The sequence below is a fragment of the Xenopus laevis genome, chromosome 7S (genome assembly GCF_017654675.1).
Source record: "Xenopus laevis strain J_2021 chromosome 7S, Xenopus_laevis_v10.1, whole genome shotgun sequence".
NCBI classification, from domain to species: Eukaryota; Metazoa; Chordata; class Amphibia; order Anura; family Pipidae; genus Xenopus; species Xenopus laevis.
In genome coordinates, this window is record NC_054384.1 from 863774 (window position 1) to 884376 (window position 20603).

General features: G+C 40.8%; 1 protein-coding gene across 1 annotated transcript; it reads right to left on the bottom strand.

Moving 5' to 3' along the window:
• Positions 1-1697: 1697 nt before the first annotated feature.
• On the bottom strand, positions 1698-9259 carry tectb.S (tectorin beta S homeolog). The gene is made up of 11 exons (XM_018227215.2): positions 8682-9259; positions 7918-8136; positions 7515-7705; positions 7240-7382; positions 7066-7138; positions 6138-6241; positions 4262-4345; positions 3989-4151; positions 2846-2915; positions 2639-2671; positions 1698-2204 (listed from the first exon to the last, which is right to left on the bottom strand). Exons 2-11 carry the CDS (start codon positions 7991-7993, stop codon positions 2152-2154), a joined length of 990 nt encoding a protein of 329 aa, XP_018082704.1. The 5' UTR covers positions 7994-8136; positions 8682-9259; the 3' UTR covers positions 1698-2151.
• Between the last annotated feature and the right edge of the window lie 11344 nt (positions 9260-20603).

The following is a 20603-nucleotide window of genomic DNA, read 5'->3' on the forward strand; positions in this document are numbered from 1 at the left end:
CTGAACAGCACCGCAACATAATTCCACGTAAATAGTGTCGACTTATGAGAAATTGTGTAATATTAGTCACATTGTGAACCATTTTGCCTTCGGGAGCCCTTTGCCCCTCACACAACAGTAAGACAGCGATTCGTTTATTATCAGTGTATTTAATAAAACTTCCTAATGAAAAAGTTGTTACATTTGCTCCAAAAGTACAAGTTTGCAATGCGCAATTAAGATTCACAATGCAATAAAAGTCTTATGCTAATGAAGAATATTACATTGATTTTTTATTCTTATTTGTACACAAATTTGTTCTCTTTAAAGTTCGTTACCCTTTTCGCCAGAGTCTGTTATCGGTTACAACCTGGGGAACCAATAAGATGAAGCGACATCCTCCTCAATCTGATATCAGTGACATCATATCCTGTAAGTTGAAAAGTCATAAAAAAGACAAAACGCCGGCGTTTTTTCCTATTTTAATGTAGGATTACGTTTAAAAGTTGTAACGGTTAAATATAGTTTTATAAATTTCTTAAACTATTTGAAGCTCATGCCACATTTGTTTTAGGGTGGGCTCATGTCTAGGACAATAGAGGATCTTTTTTATCTTTTATCTTTATTTTGATTCCTTGGACATTTGTTATAATAAGGGGCCACTTCCAGCTATTTCACTTACGGTGGCAATAGACGCAAAGATCCGCTCGTTTGGCGACATTGCCAAATGAGCCGATCTTTCCCTGATATGCCACTAACAGACATGGCTATATTGGGCTGAACGATTGGATTACGATGAGAGCGCAATGGGCTGGGAAAAAATGGTTGGGACAAAATCAAACGACCAATCTCCGACGGAGGAAAAATATCGGGATTCTCCACACACAGTCCGAAAATAGGATCTTTGCGTCTATGGCCACCTTAACACTCACTAATAAAGACGTATATATTACCTATATTTACCCGCCATATTTAGATTGACGTAAGAACAAGTATGTTAACAAAGCTTCGCCAGAAAGAAAGTAACGCTAGTGAAAATTTGTCTGCGCTGACGAACTTGTGCTGGTGAAAGTATGCCAGCATTTGTTTTCTGCGCCAAAACTTCGCATTTTGAAAAATAAACGTATTCGCTGCAAATGAATGTTAGTGAAGTGTGGTGGAGCCTTCCAAAGCAAAAATTTGCCCCAATGAGGACGTCACACCTATTGATTCAGTGTTGTAGAGTTGTGTTTAGGTGAGATTTCCACCCCTCTCATAGGTAACATTAAATATCATCTAATAATGAGTGTTTATATATCTGAAACCTTCCAGTCCTTCGTAAAAGCGCGTCTTCAAGAGGTCCCAGTGAAAAGATGCAGACCACTTCCAACAGCATTATATTATTATTATACGTTACCTTTAAGTCTATAAGCTAAAACCTGCTGTAAAACCTTGAGGAAATCCTTTATACTGAGTGTAACTTCACAATAAACTTTAAAAAAATTAAAGTTTTTTTTTTTTAAAAAAAACGTCTAATTGAATTTGATCGTACTTCGATTGATACGATTCGAATTTGATCGAAAACAGACCAATTCTATCGAAAACTGACCTATGCGGCCGAAAAAAAACCTTTGATTTTTTGATATATTTCGGTCTTTTTTAATTCAAATTTCGAAGTTATGGGAGTTCAAAAAAACTCCCTTTACTTCAAAATTCGACCCCTTGATAAATCTGCCCCTAAAAGTTAATTTTAAGCTGAGCTTCGTCTGTAAGAAACATAAATGAACGATCACAGAATGTGATAGAGAAATAGAGAGAAGAACAGAATGTGAGTTCATGGGATTTTGAGAGAAGCCAAAAGAAAAACAAATTCTACAATGTTTTAGTTGATAAAATTCAGTTTACATTTTTATGCACCATTGTGAAACATAAAGGAGAGCGCCATTACAAGAGACACATTAAAGACCCAATGATAACAACTTGTGGTCCATGTAATAACCAATCAATAGACAGTACAATGTTTCTTGCGAGATGAATGGAGCCTGTAACAGGGAGACTGAGCACATTAGAGGGATAACTGGTTCCACTTGTCCTGAGCACAGTGAGGGACTGGCCATACAAAGCGCTCTCATCTGGTCTCATCTGGAAGAGAGAAGTCTCGATCCCCTCGCAGAAGTCTTCAAGGGTCTCATTTCAAACCCACAGGCTGTAAATCCCTACCAATGGCATCATATGGAGCAGGATTACTGGAGATAAAAAAGAGGGTAAATTTAAGATTTGTCATTGCTTCTGTGCTTGTTTTAATAGCGCACTCTTTTGTATTAACTCTTTAGCACACTGTTTTGGTCAGATCTGGATGTGGCAGCACAATGTGAGTCTCTGGCTTACAAACAAGGCATTATGGGAGCAAAGAGAATAAAGAGAAGGAAATAAAGGAACAGGAGGATCTCAGTAGGGTTATATTGTGGTTCAGTCGACATAAGTGGGATTGCAATGGGCATGCGATGAACTCTAACTCAATAGTAGATATTTCCAGAGGACTCAAGAACATTCATTGAGATTATAAAAAAGGAAAAGTCTCAGATTAATGTACAGAAGTTTTCGTCACTGTGAGCATGAAACTGGCAAATACAGCAGACAGATATTTATTACAGTAAATAGGACACTTTTATTTAATTACCTGCGAGACTGGAGCAGTGGCTGGGTGCAGAGCCTACAAAATAAACATATAGAGTATTTACTGGTGTAATAATGTACAGTACAGCTCTACAGGCTGGAGCTCTCTATATTAATAGGAACAATTATCAGCAGTAAAAGTGATCCCTGAGTGGCAGAAGTGGGAGAAGTGTGAGTAGATGAATGACACGGTCATGTCTCGTGTACTTACTCTGGAGAATCAATTCCGCTACTAAAACACCTCCGCTCTGCTCATTTTGCTGTTTGCGCTTTCCACATAACTAAACAATGCAGAAATGGAAAATTAGGGGCAGGGTGAAACAATGGAAGGAGAAAAAGAAAAAAGTTAGGAATAAAAGAAAGAAAGAAAGAAAGAAAGAGAAAGAAAGAAAGAAAGAAAGAAAGAAAGAAAGAAAGAAAGAAAGAAAGAAAGAAAGAAAGAGAAAGAAAGGAAGAAAGAAAGAGAGAGAGAGAGAGAGAAAGAAAGAAAGAAAGAAAGAAAGAAAGAAAGAAAGAAAGAAAGAAAGAAAGAAAGAAAGAAAGAGAGAAAGAAAGAGAAAGAAAGGAAGAAAGAAAGAGAGAGAGAGAGAAAGAAAGAAAGAAAGAAAGAAAGAAAGAAAGAAAGAAAGAAAGAAAGAAAGAAAGAAAGAAAGAAAGAAAGAAAGAAAATAGGAAGGAACAAAATAAATGATGGAACAAAGAAAAGGATGGTAGAAAAGAGAAAAAAGAAGGAATGGAAATAAATAAAATAGGAAGGAACCAAAGAAATGATGGAAGAAAGGAAGGAAAAAAAGTAGGAAGGAACCAAAGAAATGATGGAAGAACAGAAAGGAAGAACAAAAGAACAACAAAAGGAAGGAACCAAAGAAATGATGGAAGAAAGGAAGGAAATAAAATAAGAATGAACCGAAGAAAAACCGACAAAACAACAACGACAAAAGAAATAATGGAAGAAAGTAAAAAAAGAAAATAGGAAGGAACAAATTAAATGATGGAAGAACAGAAAGGAAGGACAAAAAAACAACACAAGTAAGGAACCAAAGAAATGATGGAATAAGGAAGGAAAGAAAATAGGAAACAACCAAAGAAATAATGGAAGAACGGAAAAAAGGAACCAAGGAAATGATCGAAGAAAGGAAGGAAAGAAGGAACTAAAGAAATGGTGGAAGAACAGAAAGGAAGGACAAAAGATAAACAATAAGAAGGAACCAATGAAATGATGGAAGAAAGGAAGAAAATAAAAATGAAGGCACAAAAGAAGTGATGAAAGAAAGAATCAAACAAACAGACAAAGAAATGATGGAAGAAAGGAAAGGAAGAAAAGACAATTGGATGACTATGGAACAGGCCGTACCACAGGGCAGGAGAATTTCTCACTGTCGCACATGTAGGTCTCACAGTGCAGCCAGACCTTGGATAGTTTGGGAACATTCTGGAAGCGGAAGGCGTTGAACTGAAACGTGGCCCTGCTGTCCTTCCCATTCTCATGTACCAACACTGTGTTATCAGAGGGGCACCTGCCAGGGCAGCATATTCTTTAGGCTGGCACATTACTACCCATGTTATTATATGGCCCTGGGAATAATCAATTGTTTTGTATAGACCAGACAGAAATGTGCACACTTACCCTTTGCTGATCAGCTGCCACTGAATGTGATAGGCATAATCTGGTGAAGGGGTCGCCCAACAGTAATTCAGAACCACTTTAAACCTAAAGAAAAGATATAAACCCAATGCCAGTGTAACAGTTGTTCTGTGCCAGTCTGGAGCTATTTAACAACTGAGTTTATAACCTCCTTTACATTACAGCTTGTATATAAATCCCCCGCATTATCTACTCCCATGATATACTGATCCCCATAGAAGAGTCACATATCCATAATGTAATACAATGTAGCACAAAGCATTTCTCTCCTACATCCCACAAAATATACACACACACACACACACACACACACACACACATATATATATATATATATATATATATATGCCAACTTAGCACAGTAATGGGTTTATAATTTAAGGAGTAGTTTGTCTTTTAGTAACAGTGGTTTTCCCTATTGACAAACTGCCTATTTGGACAATTGGGACTTGTCAGAAACCTTTACTAAATGGTGAACTACCCAGTCTAATATTTATATTTTCATCTTTTATTTTTGTATGTTAGAATATATTATTTCTGCAAGGCCTGTCCCCTGATTTTTCAAATAAAACCTTAAATGTCAGGAAGGCAATTAACATCTTCAAATGGTTCAACAGACCTCTGCCATTGACTTCTACATGAACTTGGCAGGTTTTAGGTGGCAAATATTCAAATTAGAACTGTTTCCAGGGCGAGGTGTGTGATAAATCTTCTATTCAAATTTACATTCGAGTTGGTGGTTTAAAATTCAAAATTGTAAGTTTTGACAAAAATTATTTAGAAAATTCAAATTTACCTTTCAAACCTTAATAAGTCTGCCCCTAATGTCTCTGAATGCATTTCAAATTCAGAGAAATTATGGCCATGAGAGATGTAAGAAGATACAACATGTTAATACAGTCAATTGGATTTAGTTAGATTTTGCTAAAGCTTTTCTAAACCTAACTCGAACCCTAAACCTAACCATAACTCTAACCATAAACCTAACCCTAATCCTAACCCTAACTCAGATCCTAACTCTAACCTTAACCCTAAACCTAACTCTTACCATAAATCTAACTCTAAACCAAACCCTAACTATAACCCTAACGCTAACCCTAACCCTAAAACCTAACCCTAACTCTAACCCTAAACCTAACCCTAAACCTAACCCTAAAACTAAATCTAATTCTAAAGCTAACCGTAACTCTAACCCTAAACCTAACCCTAACCATAAACCTAACCCTAAACCCTTACTCTAACCCTAAAACCTAACCCTAACCCTAAACCTAAATCTAATTCTAAACCTAACACTAACTCTAGCCCTAACCCTAACCCTAACCATAAACCTAACCCTAACCCTAAACCCTTACTCTAACCCTAAACCTAACCCTGGGTTAATGTCTCAATAATTAAGCTTATTTTACATATTTTTTTGCAGACGACCTCAGTGAAAGGCAACTAGAGGCAGCATTTTGTGTTTCTTGTAAGTTTCCTGCATGAATTCATATTAGATCATTACATTACATTGCATTTCTTGTGGGATTATTTTTTTAAACCCAGGTAGCCCCTATACTTCACTTAATTAACTCAATATAACATCATTGCTCTGAACATGTAAGAAATATAACCACAACCAGTATAGGTGCCTTAACGTCATCTCTCAGCTGATGTTAATGATATTCAGGTACTCGGCCAAGCTCTCAAATTATTATATATATACCAGGGATTCCTGGTGCATTTTTATGCACCAAAACTTGCCTCCAGGAATTCAAAAATGAGCACCTGCTTTGAGGCCCCTGGGAGCAACATCCAAGGAGTTGGAGAGCAACATGTTGTACCAGAGCCACTGGTTGGGGATCACTGATATATACGGTACCTGCTGCTGAGCCCTTTGGCTTCCACTCCAGCAAACACATCTGTGCCAATGTCCGACGTTTCCACCACAAACGGAGCTTCCTTCTGGGAAGAAAACTTGGCGTTCTTTCCAGTAAAGAGTATGAAAGGGTTAAACACAGACATATTAATGTCAGTAAATGTAATTTCTTGGTTTTATTCCTAATGCTCATGGGAAGTGTGTGTCTTCTCACCTCCCCCACAGCCATGTGCTCACATTCTATAGGACCCCAGAGAGGGAGAGTCTGAGTCGGATCAGAACTCACTGTGCAGAAATGTCCCACATTCCGGGTCTCTGATACACACACACAACAGTAATTTTATTTCAAATAGAATGTTCCCTATAGAAACTGAGTACTGACTACCCTATTCCATCTCTTATTCCATGGCCAATAGGGCCATCAAATTATCCCTTCATTGATATTTCCCTAAACAAAACTCTAAAAACCAAAATGGGTAGAAATGCTGTATTTTATATACACAACATAATGCACCAGCCTAAACAGTTAAGATCTGACCTTCAAATTTCCACATAGGGGGTCACCATATTGGATTTTGTTAGGAGTGTCAGTGGCAATGCACATGCTCAGTTGGCTCTAGGCTGGCGAAAAGCTTATTTAAGGGTTTGTCGCAAATTATCAAGCAGAAAATTAGGTTCCTCTGTCATAGAAGCTGATACTACAGGTCTGATAATTAAGTTGTGATGCAGACTGCACTGGTTACTGAGCTGTTGTGTAATATGAATCTGAACTCATTACTAATCAATCTCCTGCTAAACACTAAATAATGGGAAAGTTAGTAGCAGCCTTAGTTCATGTCCAACCATTGGAATCATGTAAGAGTTAATTTGGGGGTGGCCCTGGGTGTTTGTCTGGAAGGTTCCTTAGAGAGAAATATCCACAGACACTCACAGAGTAGAAATTGAGAGACAGTTGACTTTCAAAGGATCCCGAGCTGCCATTCTTCACATGAACTGTAGCTACTCTAGAAGAAGGAAAAATATATGTAAGACTAAAAAACAAACATGAGTAGGGCCCTTGTGCGAGAGACTAGTTTGGGGCTACAGAAGGGCACTAGTAACTTACCTTTGGTCGAAGGCTCCGTGGCTAACCAGGTAATTGGACTGGTAGGTGCAAGTGAACGAGTAGTTGACCGGCTGACTCTTGACTATGAGGGTGCTGTCGTTGGACACAATGGAGTTGTAGAAGTGGTAGATTGGGTTTTTGAACTGCAAAAAGGGAATTTCCTTATCACTATTGTTCTCTGGCTCTCCTCTCTCATAGCCCTCCTGTAGTGTTACAATCTGCAGCCGGCAAATACAGATACACACAATTCAGCAGGAACAGCCAGTCATACTTACTTCAGAGTGGGTCCCACAGTAGGACTTGTTCCTGGGGGATAAGTCAGGGATAGTGAACTGGTAATATCCCGACTCAATGACCCCATTGTAGCAGACCCCTCCCATAGCCAGCTGGTGGATCTCCCATCCGTACGGACATTCAGGGATTTTAGCAACTATAGACCTGGGGTAACAATGCACAATGATGGCATCTAGAGGGGGAACATTAGTAGGAAATTAATTTAGTATATTGAGGTGAATGGATTCATGTAGCACAGTCTAATAATGATGAGCCAAGCAGGATCCCATAAACAATTACCCACCACCCCAATACATTCCAGTTCTGGATTTCACCATGGACTTTAATTGTAAAAACTAAATGAAACCCACAAATCTTAATGCAGAAATGAGGGAAAGCGATTACCTACTTTGTTGGGGGTGCACTTGGCTGCAGCCGATGCAATGAGTAGAGTTACCAGACTGACACCCCAAAACACCATTGCTCCACGTTACAGGCAGATATTAACAATAAGCTCTGTCTGTGTCTGGAACAATCCAATGAGAGGCTGGAACAATCCTTGGGATTCTCAGTTGGGAAAATGTGGGAAATCCATTCTTTCTATCCTGCTCCCTGTAGGAAATACTTGAGGGCAAAGTTATGATTCTTTAGTTAGTGAGAGAAGCTGTAATCCTAGGTAAAGGTAAAATGCCTCTATATTATATAAATATATTTTTTATGTTTGTTATATGGAATACATCGATGTGCCATATATTGCTGGGGCCACTGTGCCCTGTATATTTTATTTATAAAAACAAGTAAAATCAATACATTTGTAGCCTTACAGAGCATTTGTTTTTTAGATGGGGTCAGTGACCCCTATTTGAAAGCTCGAAAGAGTCAGAAGAAGAAGGCAATACTTAAAAAAACTATTCAATTATGAAGACTAATTGAATAGTTGCTTAGAACTGGCTAATCTATATCATGCTAAAACGTAACAACCCTTTAATTAACCAGTTGTACAAACCCTAACCAGTGGCGCTGTTCTGTTGCTTCCTATGGAGAGAATTACAGTTCCACCAGTAGAGGTGGGATGTGGAACTACAGGTAAAGCTTTAATTAGTTATTATGGGTTAGTTAGTTAGTTAGTTAGTATAATTAATTAGCTTCAGTGCCTACTGCTTGTGTACCTGCTGTATAGTCAGTGGTCGGCAGTCCTGTGGCCCTCGGCTCGCATATCCCTCTGCAATTCCTGCTCTCCAGCAAACCCGCGGGGTGTAACTTCTACCTCTCCCCCTTTTATATCCTGCAGGGAAAATGGGACACTTACTCCAGATAATTATCAGCTCTGTGTACAAAACAGCAGCTCACCCAGCCAATAGCAGATCAGTGGCATTGACCCTCACTATGGAGGAGATAATTTTCCCTTCTTTTGGGCTCCATTCCAGGTCCCTCCTAGTGGCCGACATGCTGCAGTTTCATAGTAACGGCCTTTGTGCCGCAGTTAATGTTGTGTTTAGGCAGAAACGTAAACATTTGACTGCAAAGCAAAGGGTGAGACACATTAAAGAACCTCCTGGGGAAGGACACAAAGAGTCTGATGGCAGATAAGAGCCCAACTGGGCCCATTCCGACATGCACAATAAAGTCTCAGTCTTCCTCCATTGTGGGACATTTTCATGCTCAGTGCAGCTCTTTGTTCTAACCAAGGATTCTTGAATTCAATTAGTCTATCAAGCCCTACTCTTTCCCTTGCTACATCCACACACCTGCCCTGGATCCCAAATAGTCCCTCCTAATGTTACACCTGAGTCACACAGAAATAATACATGTGCTCCATCATTGCCTCCAGCATATCCCTGTAATAAACACTTCTTTAACGCCATATAAAACCAAAAATAAAATGTTGCCTAATGAAAGAAAATAAATACATAGTAACATAGTAAGTTAGGTTGAAAAAAGACACACGTCCATCTAGTTCAACCTTAAGTCTATATATAACCTGCCTAACTTCCAGTTGATCCAGAGGAAGGTGAAAAACCCATCTGAAGTCTCTCCATTTTGCCTCAGAGGGGGAAAAAACTTCCTTCCTGACTCCAAGAAGCAATGGGACCAGTCCCTGGATCAACTTGTACTATGAGCTATCTCCCATATCCCTGTATTCCCTCACTTGCTAAACACCATCCAACCCCTTCTTATACCTATCTAATGTATCAGCCTGTACCCCTGATTCACTTCCCAGCTCTCCCTGTAACACCCCTTTCCCTCCTCTAATCTCATTGGCTCCCTCCTGTCTGCTGGGAGGAGCTACTGGTGAATAAAGCATCCGACCCTTCCTTGTACCTATCTAATGTATCAGCCTGTACCCCTGATTCACTTCCCAGCTCTCCCTGTAACACCCCTTTCGCTCCTCTAATCTCATTGGCTCCCTCCTGTCTGCTGGGAGGAGCTACTGGTGAATAAAGCATCCAACCCTTCCTTGTACCTATCTAATGTATCAGCCTGTACCACTGATTCACTTCCCAGCTCTCCCTGTAACACCCCTTTCCCTCCTCTAATCTCATTGGCTCCCTCCTGTCTGCTGGGAGGAGCTACTGGTGAATAAAGCATCCGACCCTTCCTTGTACCTATCTAATGTATCAGCCTGTACCACTGATTCAGGGAGACAATTCCACATCTTCACAGCTCTCACTGTAACAAACCCCTTCCCAATATTTAGCTGGAACCTCTTTTCTTCTAATCGGAATGGGTGACTTTGTGTCAGCTGGAAAGACCTACTGGTAAATAAATCATGAGAGAGATTATTATATGATCCCCTTATATATTTATACATAGTTATCATATCACCCCTTAAGCGCCTCTTCTCCAGAGTGAACATCCCCAATTTGGCCAGTCTTTCCTCATAGCTAAGATTTTCCCTTTACCAGCTTAGTTGCCCTTCTCTGTCCCCTCTCTAATACAATAATGTCCGGTTCGAGTGATGGAGACCAAAACTGCATATTCTAGATGGGGCCTTACCAGTGCTCTATACAGTGGGACCCCCTCCTCCCGTGACTCTCTGCCCCATTTAATACAAGTCAAGACCTTATTTGCCCTTGATGCTGCTGACTGGCATTACTTGCTACAGACAAGTTTATTATCTACAAGGACTCCAAGCTCCGTCTCCATTATGGATTTGCCTAGTGCAGTCCCATTAAGGGTATAAGTGGATATTGTTACATCCCAGGTGCAGGACTTTACATTTATCAACATTGAATCTCATTTGCCACTTAGCTGCCCAGATTGCCAGTTAGTCAAGATCCTGTTGCAAGTGCCACATCCTGGATGGAATTAATTGGGCTGATAATTTTGTGTCATCTGCAAACACTGATACATTACTTACAATCCCCTCCCCTAAGTCATTAATGAACAAGTTAAATAAAAGTGGCCCCAATACTGAGCCCTGGGGGACCCCACTAAGAACCTTACTCCAAGTAGAGAATGTCCCATTAACAACCACCCTCTGTACCCGATCCTGTAGCCAGTTTCCTATCCACGTGCAAACGACTTCATTAAGCCCAACAGACCTTAGTTTAGAAAGCAGTCGTTTGTGGGGCACAGTATCAAACGCTTTGGCAAAATCCAAATAGATCTGCTGCCCCCCACTGTCCAGCATCTTACTTACCTCATCATAAAATGCAATCAAATTAGTCTGACATGACCTATCCTTCATAAAGCCATGCTGATTGCTGCTCATAATGACATTGACTAGGACAACATTTTGAATGTGATCCCTTAACAAGCCTTCAAATAATTTGCCCACCACAGATGTCAGACTTACTGGCCCGTAATTGCCAGGCTGAGATCGTAATCCCTTTTTAAATATTAGAATAACATCAGCTTTTCTCCAATCCATAGGCACCATACCAGATGAAAGTGAATCTGAGAAAATCAAAAATAGAGCCTTGTTTACATTATTTTTTATTAAAGCTTTATGAATCATATCCTGAGTCAGACACTGACTAGATTGAGCTGAGCCATCAGTGCAGCTATAAAGTGAGCCTGGGAACTCATACTCCTCTATTGTATACACTGAAGAAAAGAACTGATTTAACACATTTGCCTTTTCTGTATCTGTTACAACTATACTGGTACCATTATTTAATGGAGCAACACTCTCAACCTGCATCTTTTTACTATTAATATATTTTTTTATATTCATTAAGTGCTACAGACATGTAATTTTTAAATTCCATTCTCTTATATCCAATTAACTTCTTAACTTTCATATTAACCCACATAGGGTGATTCTTTGTGCTTCTACATTTACTCCTTAAGGGAATAAATTGAGAACAGTAATGATTTAATATCAGTTTAAATAACAATCATTTCTGTTCTGTGTTTTTAGCAGAAAACATGATGTGTAACTGTAATTGTATCTGTCCATTTCTCTTCTCTGCACTGCTGCTTCTGACTCCTGATACAACTTCCCAATATCCATTCATTCCTCATTCTCACTGGGTTTATAGTTCTGTGTAACTGTCATTGTGTCTGTCCCTTTCTCTTCTCTGCACTGCTGCTTCTGACTCCTGATACAACTTCCCAATATCCATTCATTCCTCATTCTCACTGGGTTTATAGTTCTGTGTAACTGTCATTGTGTCTGTCCCTTTCTCTTCTCTGCACTGCTGCCTCTGACTCCTGATACAACTTCCCAATATCCATTCATTCCTCATTCTCACTGGGTTTATAGTTCTGTGTAACTGTCATTGTGTCTGTCCCTTTCTCTGCACTGCTGCTTCTGACTCCTGATACAACTTCCCAATATCCATTCATTCCTCATTCTCACTGGGTTTATAGTTCTGTGTAACTGTCATTGTGTCTGTCCCTTTCTCTTCTCTGCACTGCTGCTTCTGACTCCTGATACAACTTCCCAATATCCATTCATTCCTCATTCTCACTGGGTTTATAGTTCTGTGTAACTGTCATTGTGTCTGTCCCTTTCTCTGCACTGCTGCTTCTGACTCCTGATACAACTTCCCAATATCCATTCATTCCTCATTCTCACTGGGTTTATAGTTCTGTGTAACTGTCATTGTGTCTGTCCCTTTCTCTTCTCTGCACTGCTGCTTCTGACTCCTGATACAACTTCCCAATATCCATTCATTCCTCATTCTCACTGGGTTTATAGTTCTGTGTAACTGTCATTGTGTCTGTCCCTTTCTCTGCACTGCTGCCTCTGACTCCTGATACATCTTGGGAAGATATAAGTGAAAAATCATTGAGCCTTTGGTGGGATGGGGGGGGAGGCACTCAGAAGCCTTGAGAGCACAAACTTATCTCGACCTTCTTTATATCACAGGGGAACTCGATCCCGTCATTCAGACACAGGTAAGAAACAATCTATAAAATGCAACATTGGAGCAGAGAGGTTCAGTTTCAGAGCAGCCCGGTCTATAGATGTCGGATCTGCATAATAAAAGCTGGAGAAGAGAAAAGCTCTTAGTCACACGGGCTCGGAACAAATGCAGGAATGGGGCCCTTTCATGGGACAATCAGACTCATTAGATAAGAAGATGATTATGTAACACGGGGGCATCAGACTAAAGCCAAATGGTTACTCAGATTCTGAGAAAAGATAATGAGATTCAAGAAAAGTTAAAAATATGATGACATTTTTATGGGGGAGTTTTAGATACAAAGAGTGTTTTCTACCCTCACTCACACTCATAATAATCCCCCATAATGCTCTGGACCTTTTAATTGCACCTGGCAGGGCTCTATAGAGTATGGGATAATATACTCTCCCCACTTACCTGCCTCTCATTCCACTTACTGCCTCTATTGCAGCATAGGTATTCCCCTGTACTAAGCACAATTCAGCAGGAACAGTCCCTAAGTTTGTTCATAGTCTGTACAGAGAGATCCCATAAAACTATGGTACATAGGTATTCCCTGTACTAAGCACAATTCAGCAGGAACAGTCCCTAAGTTTGCTCATAGTCTGTACAGAGAGATCCCATAAAACTATGGCAGCATAGGTATTCCCTGTACTAAGCACAATTCAGCAGGAACAGTCCCTAAGTTTGCTCATAGTCTGTACAGAGAGATCCCATAAAACTATGGTACATAGGTATTCCCTGTACTAAGCACAATTCAGCAGGAACAGTCCCCTAAGTTTGCTCATAGTCTGTACAGAGAGATCCCATAAAACTATGGTACATAGGTATTCCCTGTACTAAGCACAATTCAGCAGGAACAGTCCCTAAGTTTGCTCATAGTCTGTACAGAGAGATCCCATAAAACTATGGTACATAGGTATTCCCTGTACTAAGCACAATTCAGCAGGAACAGTCCCCTAAGTTTGCTCATAGTCTGTACAGAGAGATCCCATAAAACTATGGCAGCATAGGTATTCCCCTGTACTAAGCACAATTCAGCAGGAACAGTCCCTAAGTTTGTTCATAGTCTGTACAGAGAGATCCCATAAAACTATGGCAGCATAGGTATTCCCTGTACTAAGCACAATTCAGCAGGAACAGTCCCTAAGTTTGTTCATAGTTGTACAGAGAGATCCCATAAAACTATAATAACATAGGTATTCCTCTGTACTAAGCACAATTCAGCAGGAACAGCCCCTAAGTTTGCAGTTATAGGAGCAGTTATCACCGCTCTTACATAGACATATAATAGAAGCAGCTTTCCTGCTGACTTAGTCATAAGTCTTAGCTTCTAAGGTACGAAACGCGTAAGGTTTTGCTGTGATGTTTTTGCTACAATAAAACCTTTTTAACTACATCAATTTACGGAGTGTGATCTGGTATGTGGCAGCCTTTACTATTAACTATTTGCAACAAATTGCCTCCCCGAGCTGAAGGCTTGAGTACCTGGACCCCCCTTTATTCCTGGGTTCTATTTCCTACATTGTATCATGAGTCAGAACCAATAATAAAAAAAAATACAAACAGCCAGACAGAAAGTGAAAGACAGACAGACAGACACAATGACATAACTACAAACCCAGTGGGAATGAGGAGTAAGTGGATATTTATCAACACTGCTGCCCTAAAGTGCATTAACCGCCGTCTGCAGGGAGTTATATAACTATCAGCCCCCCATCAACTTCTCACATTTCCCCCTGTATAATGAGGGCAGCCCCGCAAGGGCATAGAATGGCATTTAATGATTAGGATCGAGACTCGGCATTCAGAGCCGGACGATTATTTCTCAATGCCCCTCTGTGAGTACAAAGCAGCCATTGTCCATCCAATGTCCCCTACTCCCCTTAATTGATACAGACTAATTGTGATGTGAATGAGACGTCTCTTCATAGCGAGTCTCCCAATCCTGCACCAAATAGCAGAATAAATATGGAAATAGATATCTCTAACTTTACTGTACATTGGTCTCGGCCTCTATAGGAACTGCAGCTAAATACAGAAACTTGTGAGGAGGTCATTGTATAGAAATATTTGTATTATTTTTTATTCTCTGTATTCTGTAATCTAAAAATTCCCATTAAATCCCATTCCAGGCTTGGGAAAGATACAATAATAGTAAAATTAGCAATGTTACTGTGAAACCTATTTCTGACTCTTGAGGAATGAATGGATATTGGGAAGTTGTATCAGGAGTCAGAAGCAGCAGTGCAGAGAAAGGGACAGACACAATGACAGTTACACAGAAGTATAAACCCAGTGAGAATGAGGAATGAATGGATATTGGGAAGTTGTATCAGGAGTCAGAAGCAGCAGTGCAGAGAAAGGGACAGACACAATGACAGTTACACAGAACTATAAACCCAGTGAGAATGAGGAATGAATGGATATTGGGAAGTTGTATCAGGAGTCAGAAGCAGCAGTGCAGAGAAGAGAAAGGGACAGACACAATGACAGTTACACAGAACTATAAACCCAGTGAGAATGAGGAATGAATGGATATTGGGAAGTTGTATCAGGAGTCAGAAGCAGCAGTGCAGAGAAGAGAAAGGGACAGACACAATGACAGTTACACAGAACTATAAACCCAGTGAGAATGAGGAATGAATGGATATTGGGAAGTTGTATCAGGAGTCAGAGGCAGCAGTGCAGAGAAAGGGACAGACACAATGACAGTTACACAGAACTATAAACCCAGTGAGAATGAGGAATGAATGGATATTGGGAAGTTGTATCAGGAGTCAGAAGCAGCAGTGCAGAGAAAGGGACAGACACAATGACAGTTACACAGAACTATAAACCCAGTGAGAATGAGGAATGAATGGATATTGGGAAGTTGTATCAGGAGTCAGAGGCAGCAGTGCAGAGAAGAGAAAGGGACAGACACAATGACAGTTACACAGAACTATAAACCCAGTGAGAATGAGGAATGAATGGATATTGGGAAGTTGTATCAGGAGTCAGAAGCAGCAGTGCAGAGAAAGGGACAGACACAATGACAGTTACACAGAACTATAAACCCAGTGAGAATGAGGAATGAATGGATATTGGAAAGTTGTATCAGGAGTCAGAAGCAGCAGTGCAGAGAAAGGGACAGACACAATGACAGTTACACAGAACTATAAACCCAGTGAGAACGAGGAATGAATGGATATTGGGAAGTTGTATCAGGAGTCAGAGGCAGCAGTGCAGAGAAAGGGACAGACACAATGACAGTTACACAGAACTATAAACCCAGTGAGAATGAGGAATGAATGGATATTGGGAAGTTGTATCAGGAGTCAGAAGCAGCAGTGCAGAGAAAGGGACAGACACAATGACAGTTACACAGAACTATAAACCCAGTGAGAATGAGGAATGAATGGATATTGGGAAGTTGTATCAGGAGTCAGAAGCAGCAGTGCAGAGAAAGGGACAGACACAATGACAGTTACACAGAACTATAAACCCAGTGAGAATGTGGAATGAATGGATATTGGGAAGTTGTATCAGGAGTCAGAAGCAGCAGTGCAGAGAAAGGGACAGACACAATGACAGTTACACAGAACTATAAACCCAGTGAGAATGAGGAATGAATGGATATTGGGAAGTTGTATCAGGAGTCAGAAGCAGCAGTGCAGAGAAAGGGACAGACACAATGACAGTTACACAGAACTATAAACCCAGTGAGAATGAGGAATGAATGGATATTGGGAAGTTGTATCAGGAGTCAGAAGCAGCAGTGCAGAGAAAGGGACAGACACAATGACAGTTACACAGAACTATAAACCCAGTGAGAATGAGGAATGAATGGATATTGGGAAGTTGTATCAGGAGTCAGAAGCAGCAGTGCAGAGAAAGGGACAGACACAATGACAGTTACACAGAACTATAAACCCAGTGAGAATGAGGAATGAATGGATATTGGGAAGTTGTATCAGGAGTCAGAAGCAGCAGTGCAGAGAAGAGAAAGGGACAGACACAATGACAGTTACACAGAACTATAAACCCAGTGAGAATGAGGAATGAATGGATATTGGGAAGTTGTATCAGGAGTCAGAAGCAGCAGTGCAGAGAAGAGAAAGGGACAGACACAATGACAGTTACACAGAACTATAAACCCAGTGAGAATGAGGAATGAATGGATATTGGGAAGTTGTATCAGGAGTCAGAAGCAGCAGTGCAGAGAAAGGGACAGACACAATGACAGTTACACAGAACTATAAACCCAGTGAGAATGAGGAATGAATGGATATTGGGAAGTTGTATCAGGAGTCAGAAGCAGCAGTGCAGAGAAAGGGACAGACACAATGACAGTTACACAGAACTATAAACCCAGTGAGAATGAGGAATGAATGGATATTGGGAAGTTGTATCAGGAGTCAGAAGCAGCAGTGCAGAGAAGAGAAAGGGACAGACACAATGACAGTTACACAGAACTATAAACCCAGTGAGAATGAGGAATGAATGGATATTGGGAAGTTGTATCAGGAGTCAGAGGCAGCAGTGCAGAGAAGAGAAAGGGACAGACACAATGACAGTTACACAGAACTATAAACCCAGTGAGAATGAGGAATGAATGGATATTGGGAAGTTGTATCAGGAGTCAGAGGCAGCAGTGCAGAGAAGAGAAAGGGACAGACACAATGACAGTTACACAGAACTATAAACCCAGTGAGAATGAGGAATGAATGGATATTGGGAAGTTGTATCAGGAGTCAGAGGCAGCAGTGCAGAGAAAGGGACAGACACAATGACAGTTACACAGAACTATAAACCCAGTGAGAATGAGGAATGAATGGATATTGGGAAGTTGTATCAGGAGTCAGAAGCAGCAGTGCAGAGAAGAGAAAGGGACAGACACAATGACAGTTACACAGAACTATAAACCCAGTGAGAATGAGGAATGAATGGATATTGGGAAGTTGTATCAGGAGTCAGAAGCAGCAGTGCAGAGAAAGGGACAGACACAATGACAGTTACACAGAACTATAAACCCAGTGAGAATGAGGAATGAATGGATATTGGAAAGTTGTATCAGGAGTCAGAAGCAGCAGTGCAGAGAAAGGGACAGACACAATGACAGTTACACAGAACTATAAACCCAGTGAGAACGAGGAATGAATGGATATTGGGAAGTTGTATCAGGAGTCAGAGGCAGCAGTGCAGAGAAAGGGACAGACACAATGACAGTTACACAGAACTATAAACCCAGTGAGAATGAGGAATGAATGGATATTGGGAAGTTGTATCAGGAGTCAGAAGCAGCAGTGCAGAGAAAGGGACAGACACAATGACAGTTACACAGAACTATAAACCCAGTGAGAATGAGGAATGAATGGATATTGGGAAGTTGTATCAGGAGTCAGAAGCAGCAGTGCAGAGAAAGGGACAGACACAATGACAGTTACACAGAACTATAAACCCAGTGAGAATGTGGAATGAATGGATATTGGGAAGTTGTATCAGGAGTCAGAAGCAGCAGTGCAGAGAAAGGGACAGACACAATGACAGTTACACAGAACTATAAACCCAGTGAGAATGAGGAATGAATGGATATTGGGAAGTTGTATCAGGAGTCAGAAGCAGCAGTGCAGAGAAAGGGACAGACACAATGACAGTTACACAGAACTATAAACCCAGTGAGAATGAGGAATGAATGGATATTGGGAAGTTGTATCAGGAGTCAGAAGCAGCAGTGCAGAGAAAGGGACAGACACAATGACAGTTACACAGAACTATAAACCCAGTGAGAATGAGGAATGAATGGATATTGGGAAGTTGTATCAGGAGTCAGAAGCAGCAGTGCAGAGAAGAGAAAGGGACAGACACAATGACAGTTACACAGAACTATAAACCCAGTGAGAATGAGGAATGAATGGATATTGGGAAGTTGTATCAGGAGTCAGAAGCAGCAGTGCAGAGAAGAGAAAGGGACAGACACAATGACAGTTACACAGAACTATAAACCCAGTGAGAATGAGGAATGAATGGATATTGGGAAGTTGTATCAGGAGTCAGAAGCAGCAGTGCAGAGAAAGGGACAGACACAATGACAGTTACACAGAACTATAAACCCAGTGAGAATGAGGAATGAATGGATATTGGGAAGTTGTATCAGGAGTCAGAAGCAGCAGTGCAGAGAAGAGAAAGGGACAGACACAATGACAGTTACACAGAACTATAAACCCAGTGAGAATGAGGAATGAATGGATATTGGGAAGTTGTATCAGGAGTCAGAAGCAGCAGTGCAGAGAAAGGGACAGACACAATGACAGTTACACAGAACTATAAACCCAGTGAGAATGAGGAATGAATGGATATTGGGAAGTTGTATCAGGAGTCAGAAGCAGCAGTGCAGAGAAAGGGACAGACACAATGACAGTTACACAGAACTATAAACCCAGTGAGAATGAGGAATGAATGGATATTGGGAAGTTGTATCAGGAGTCAGAAGCAGCAGTGCAGAGAAGAGAAAGGGACAGACACAATGACAGTTACACAGAACTATAAACCCAGTGAGAATGAGGAATGAATGGATATTGGGAAGTTGTATCAGGAGTCAGAGGCAGCAGTGCAGAGAAGAGAAATATTAAACTGTAACGATCCGTCAAATGGAACTGTCTCTGAAATGGGCAGAGAAGGCTGAATTCATTTATTTCGTTTGTTGGGAAAAGGAAAGAGAAGTGAATAAAATGTGGCAGAAATGAGTAAAAACACAAATAAAGAAGGGAAAGCGCAAGTAAAAAGAGTTCAAATGAGTTTGTATCGTAGCAGTATGAGTTGGGTGTAGTGATTATTATTCACCAGTAGGTGTCACTAGTGTGTGTAACAGCAAATAGTAATTCCTTATTTCTACTAAAAAATCCTTTCCCCAAACAGTGATACGACATGTTGCTCCCCAACCCCTTGGATGTTGCTCTCAGGGGTCTCAAATCAGCTTCTTATTTCTGAATTCCAGACAAGTTTTGGTTGTATAAAAACCAAACAGAACCTCCTGTAGTTGCCACTCCACACAGGTGCCTTCAAATAGCCAATCCTGGCTCTTACTTGGAACCCCAGGAACCTTTTCCATGGTTGTGTTGCCCCCCAACACTTTTTGTATTTGTATGTGGTTGTATGTCTGTGGTGTAGAGCAGTGATCCCCAACTAGTGGTACAACATGTTGCTCCCCAACCCCTTGGATGTTGCTCCCACTGGTCTCAAATCAGCTTCTTATATTTGAATTCCAGACTTGGGGCAAGTTTTAGTTGTATAAAAACCAGTTGTTCTGCCAGAGTCCCCTGTAGCTGCCAGTCCATATAGGGGCCACCAATAGCCAATCACAGCCCTTATGTGGCACCCCAGGAACACTATTCATTCTGCTGTTGCTCCCGAGCTCCTTATACATCTGAATGTCGCTCACAGATTTAATAGGTTGGGCATCCCTGCTGGGAATAGACTGAACCCCAGTGCTTCCAAGGTGCCCCCCTGTCTGTCCACTTACATTCCCAGTGTTTTTTGGGTCGCAGAGCAAGAACTCATCCCTCATTGCTCGGGCTCCTTCCCAGAACATCTCTTTCAGCCACTTCTCTATGTTCAGGGACAATGTCCTCTCCTTTCCAGCATTGAACAGATCCCCTCTGGTTCATTCTATAGGAGGAAAGCACACACATATAACAAGAATTACCCCAAAGTGCTCAGGCTTCCCCCTTTGGAGCTATTTGCCCCCATAAA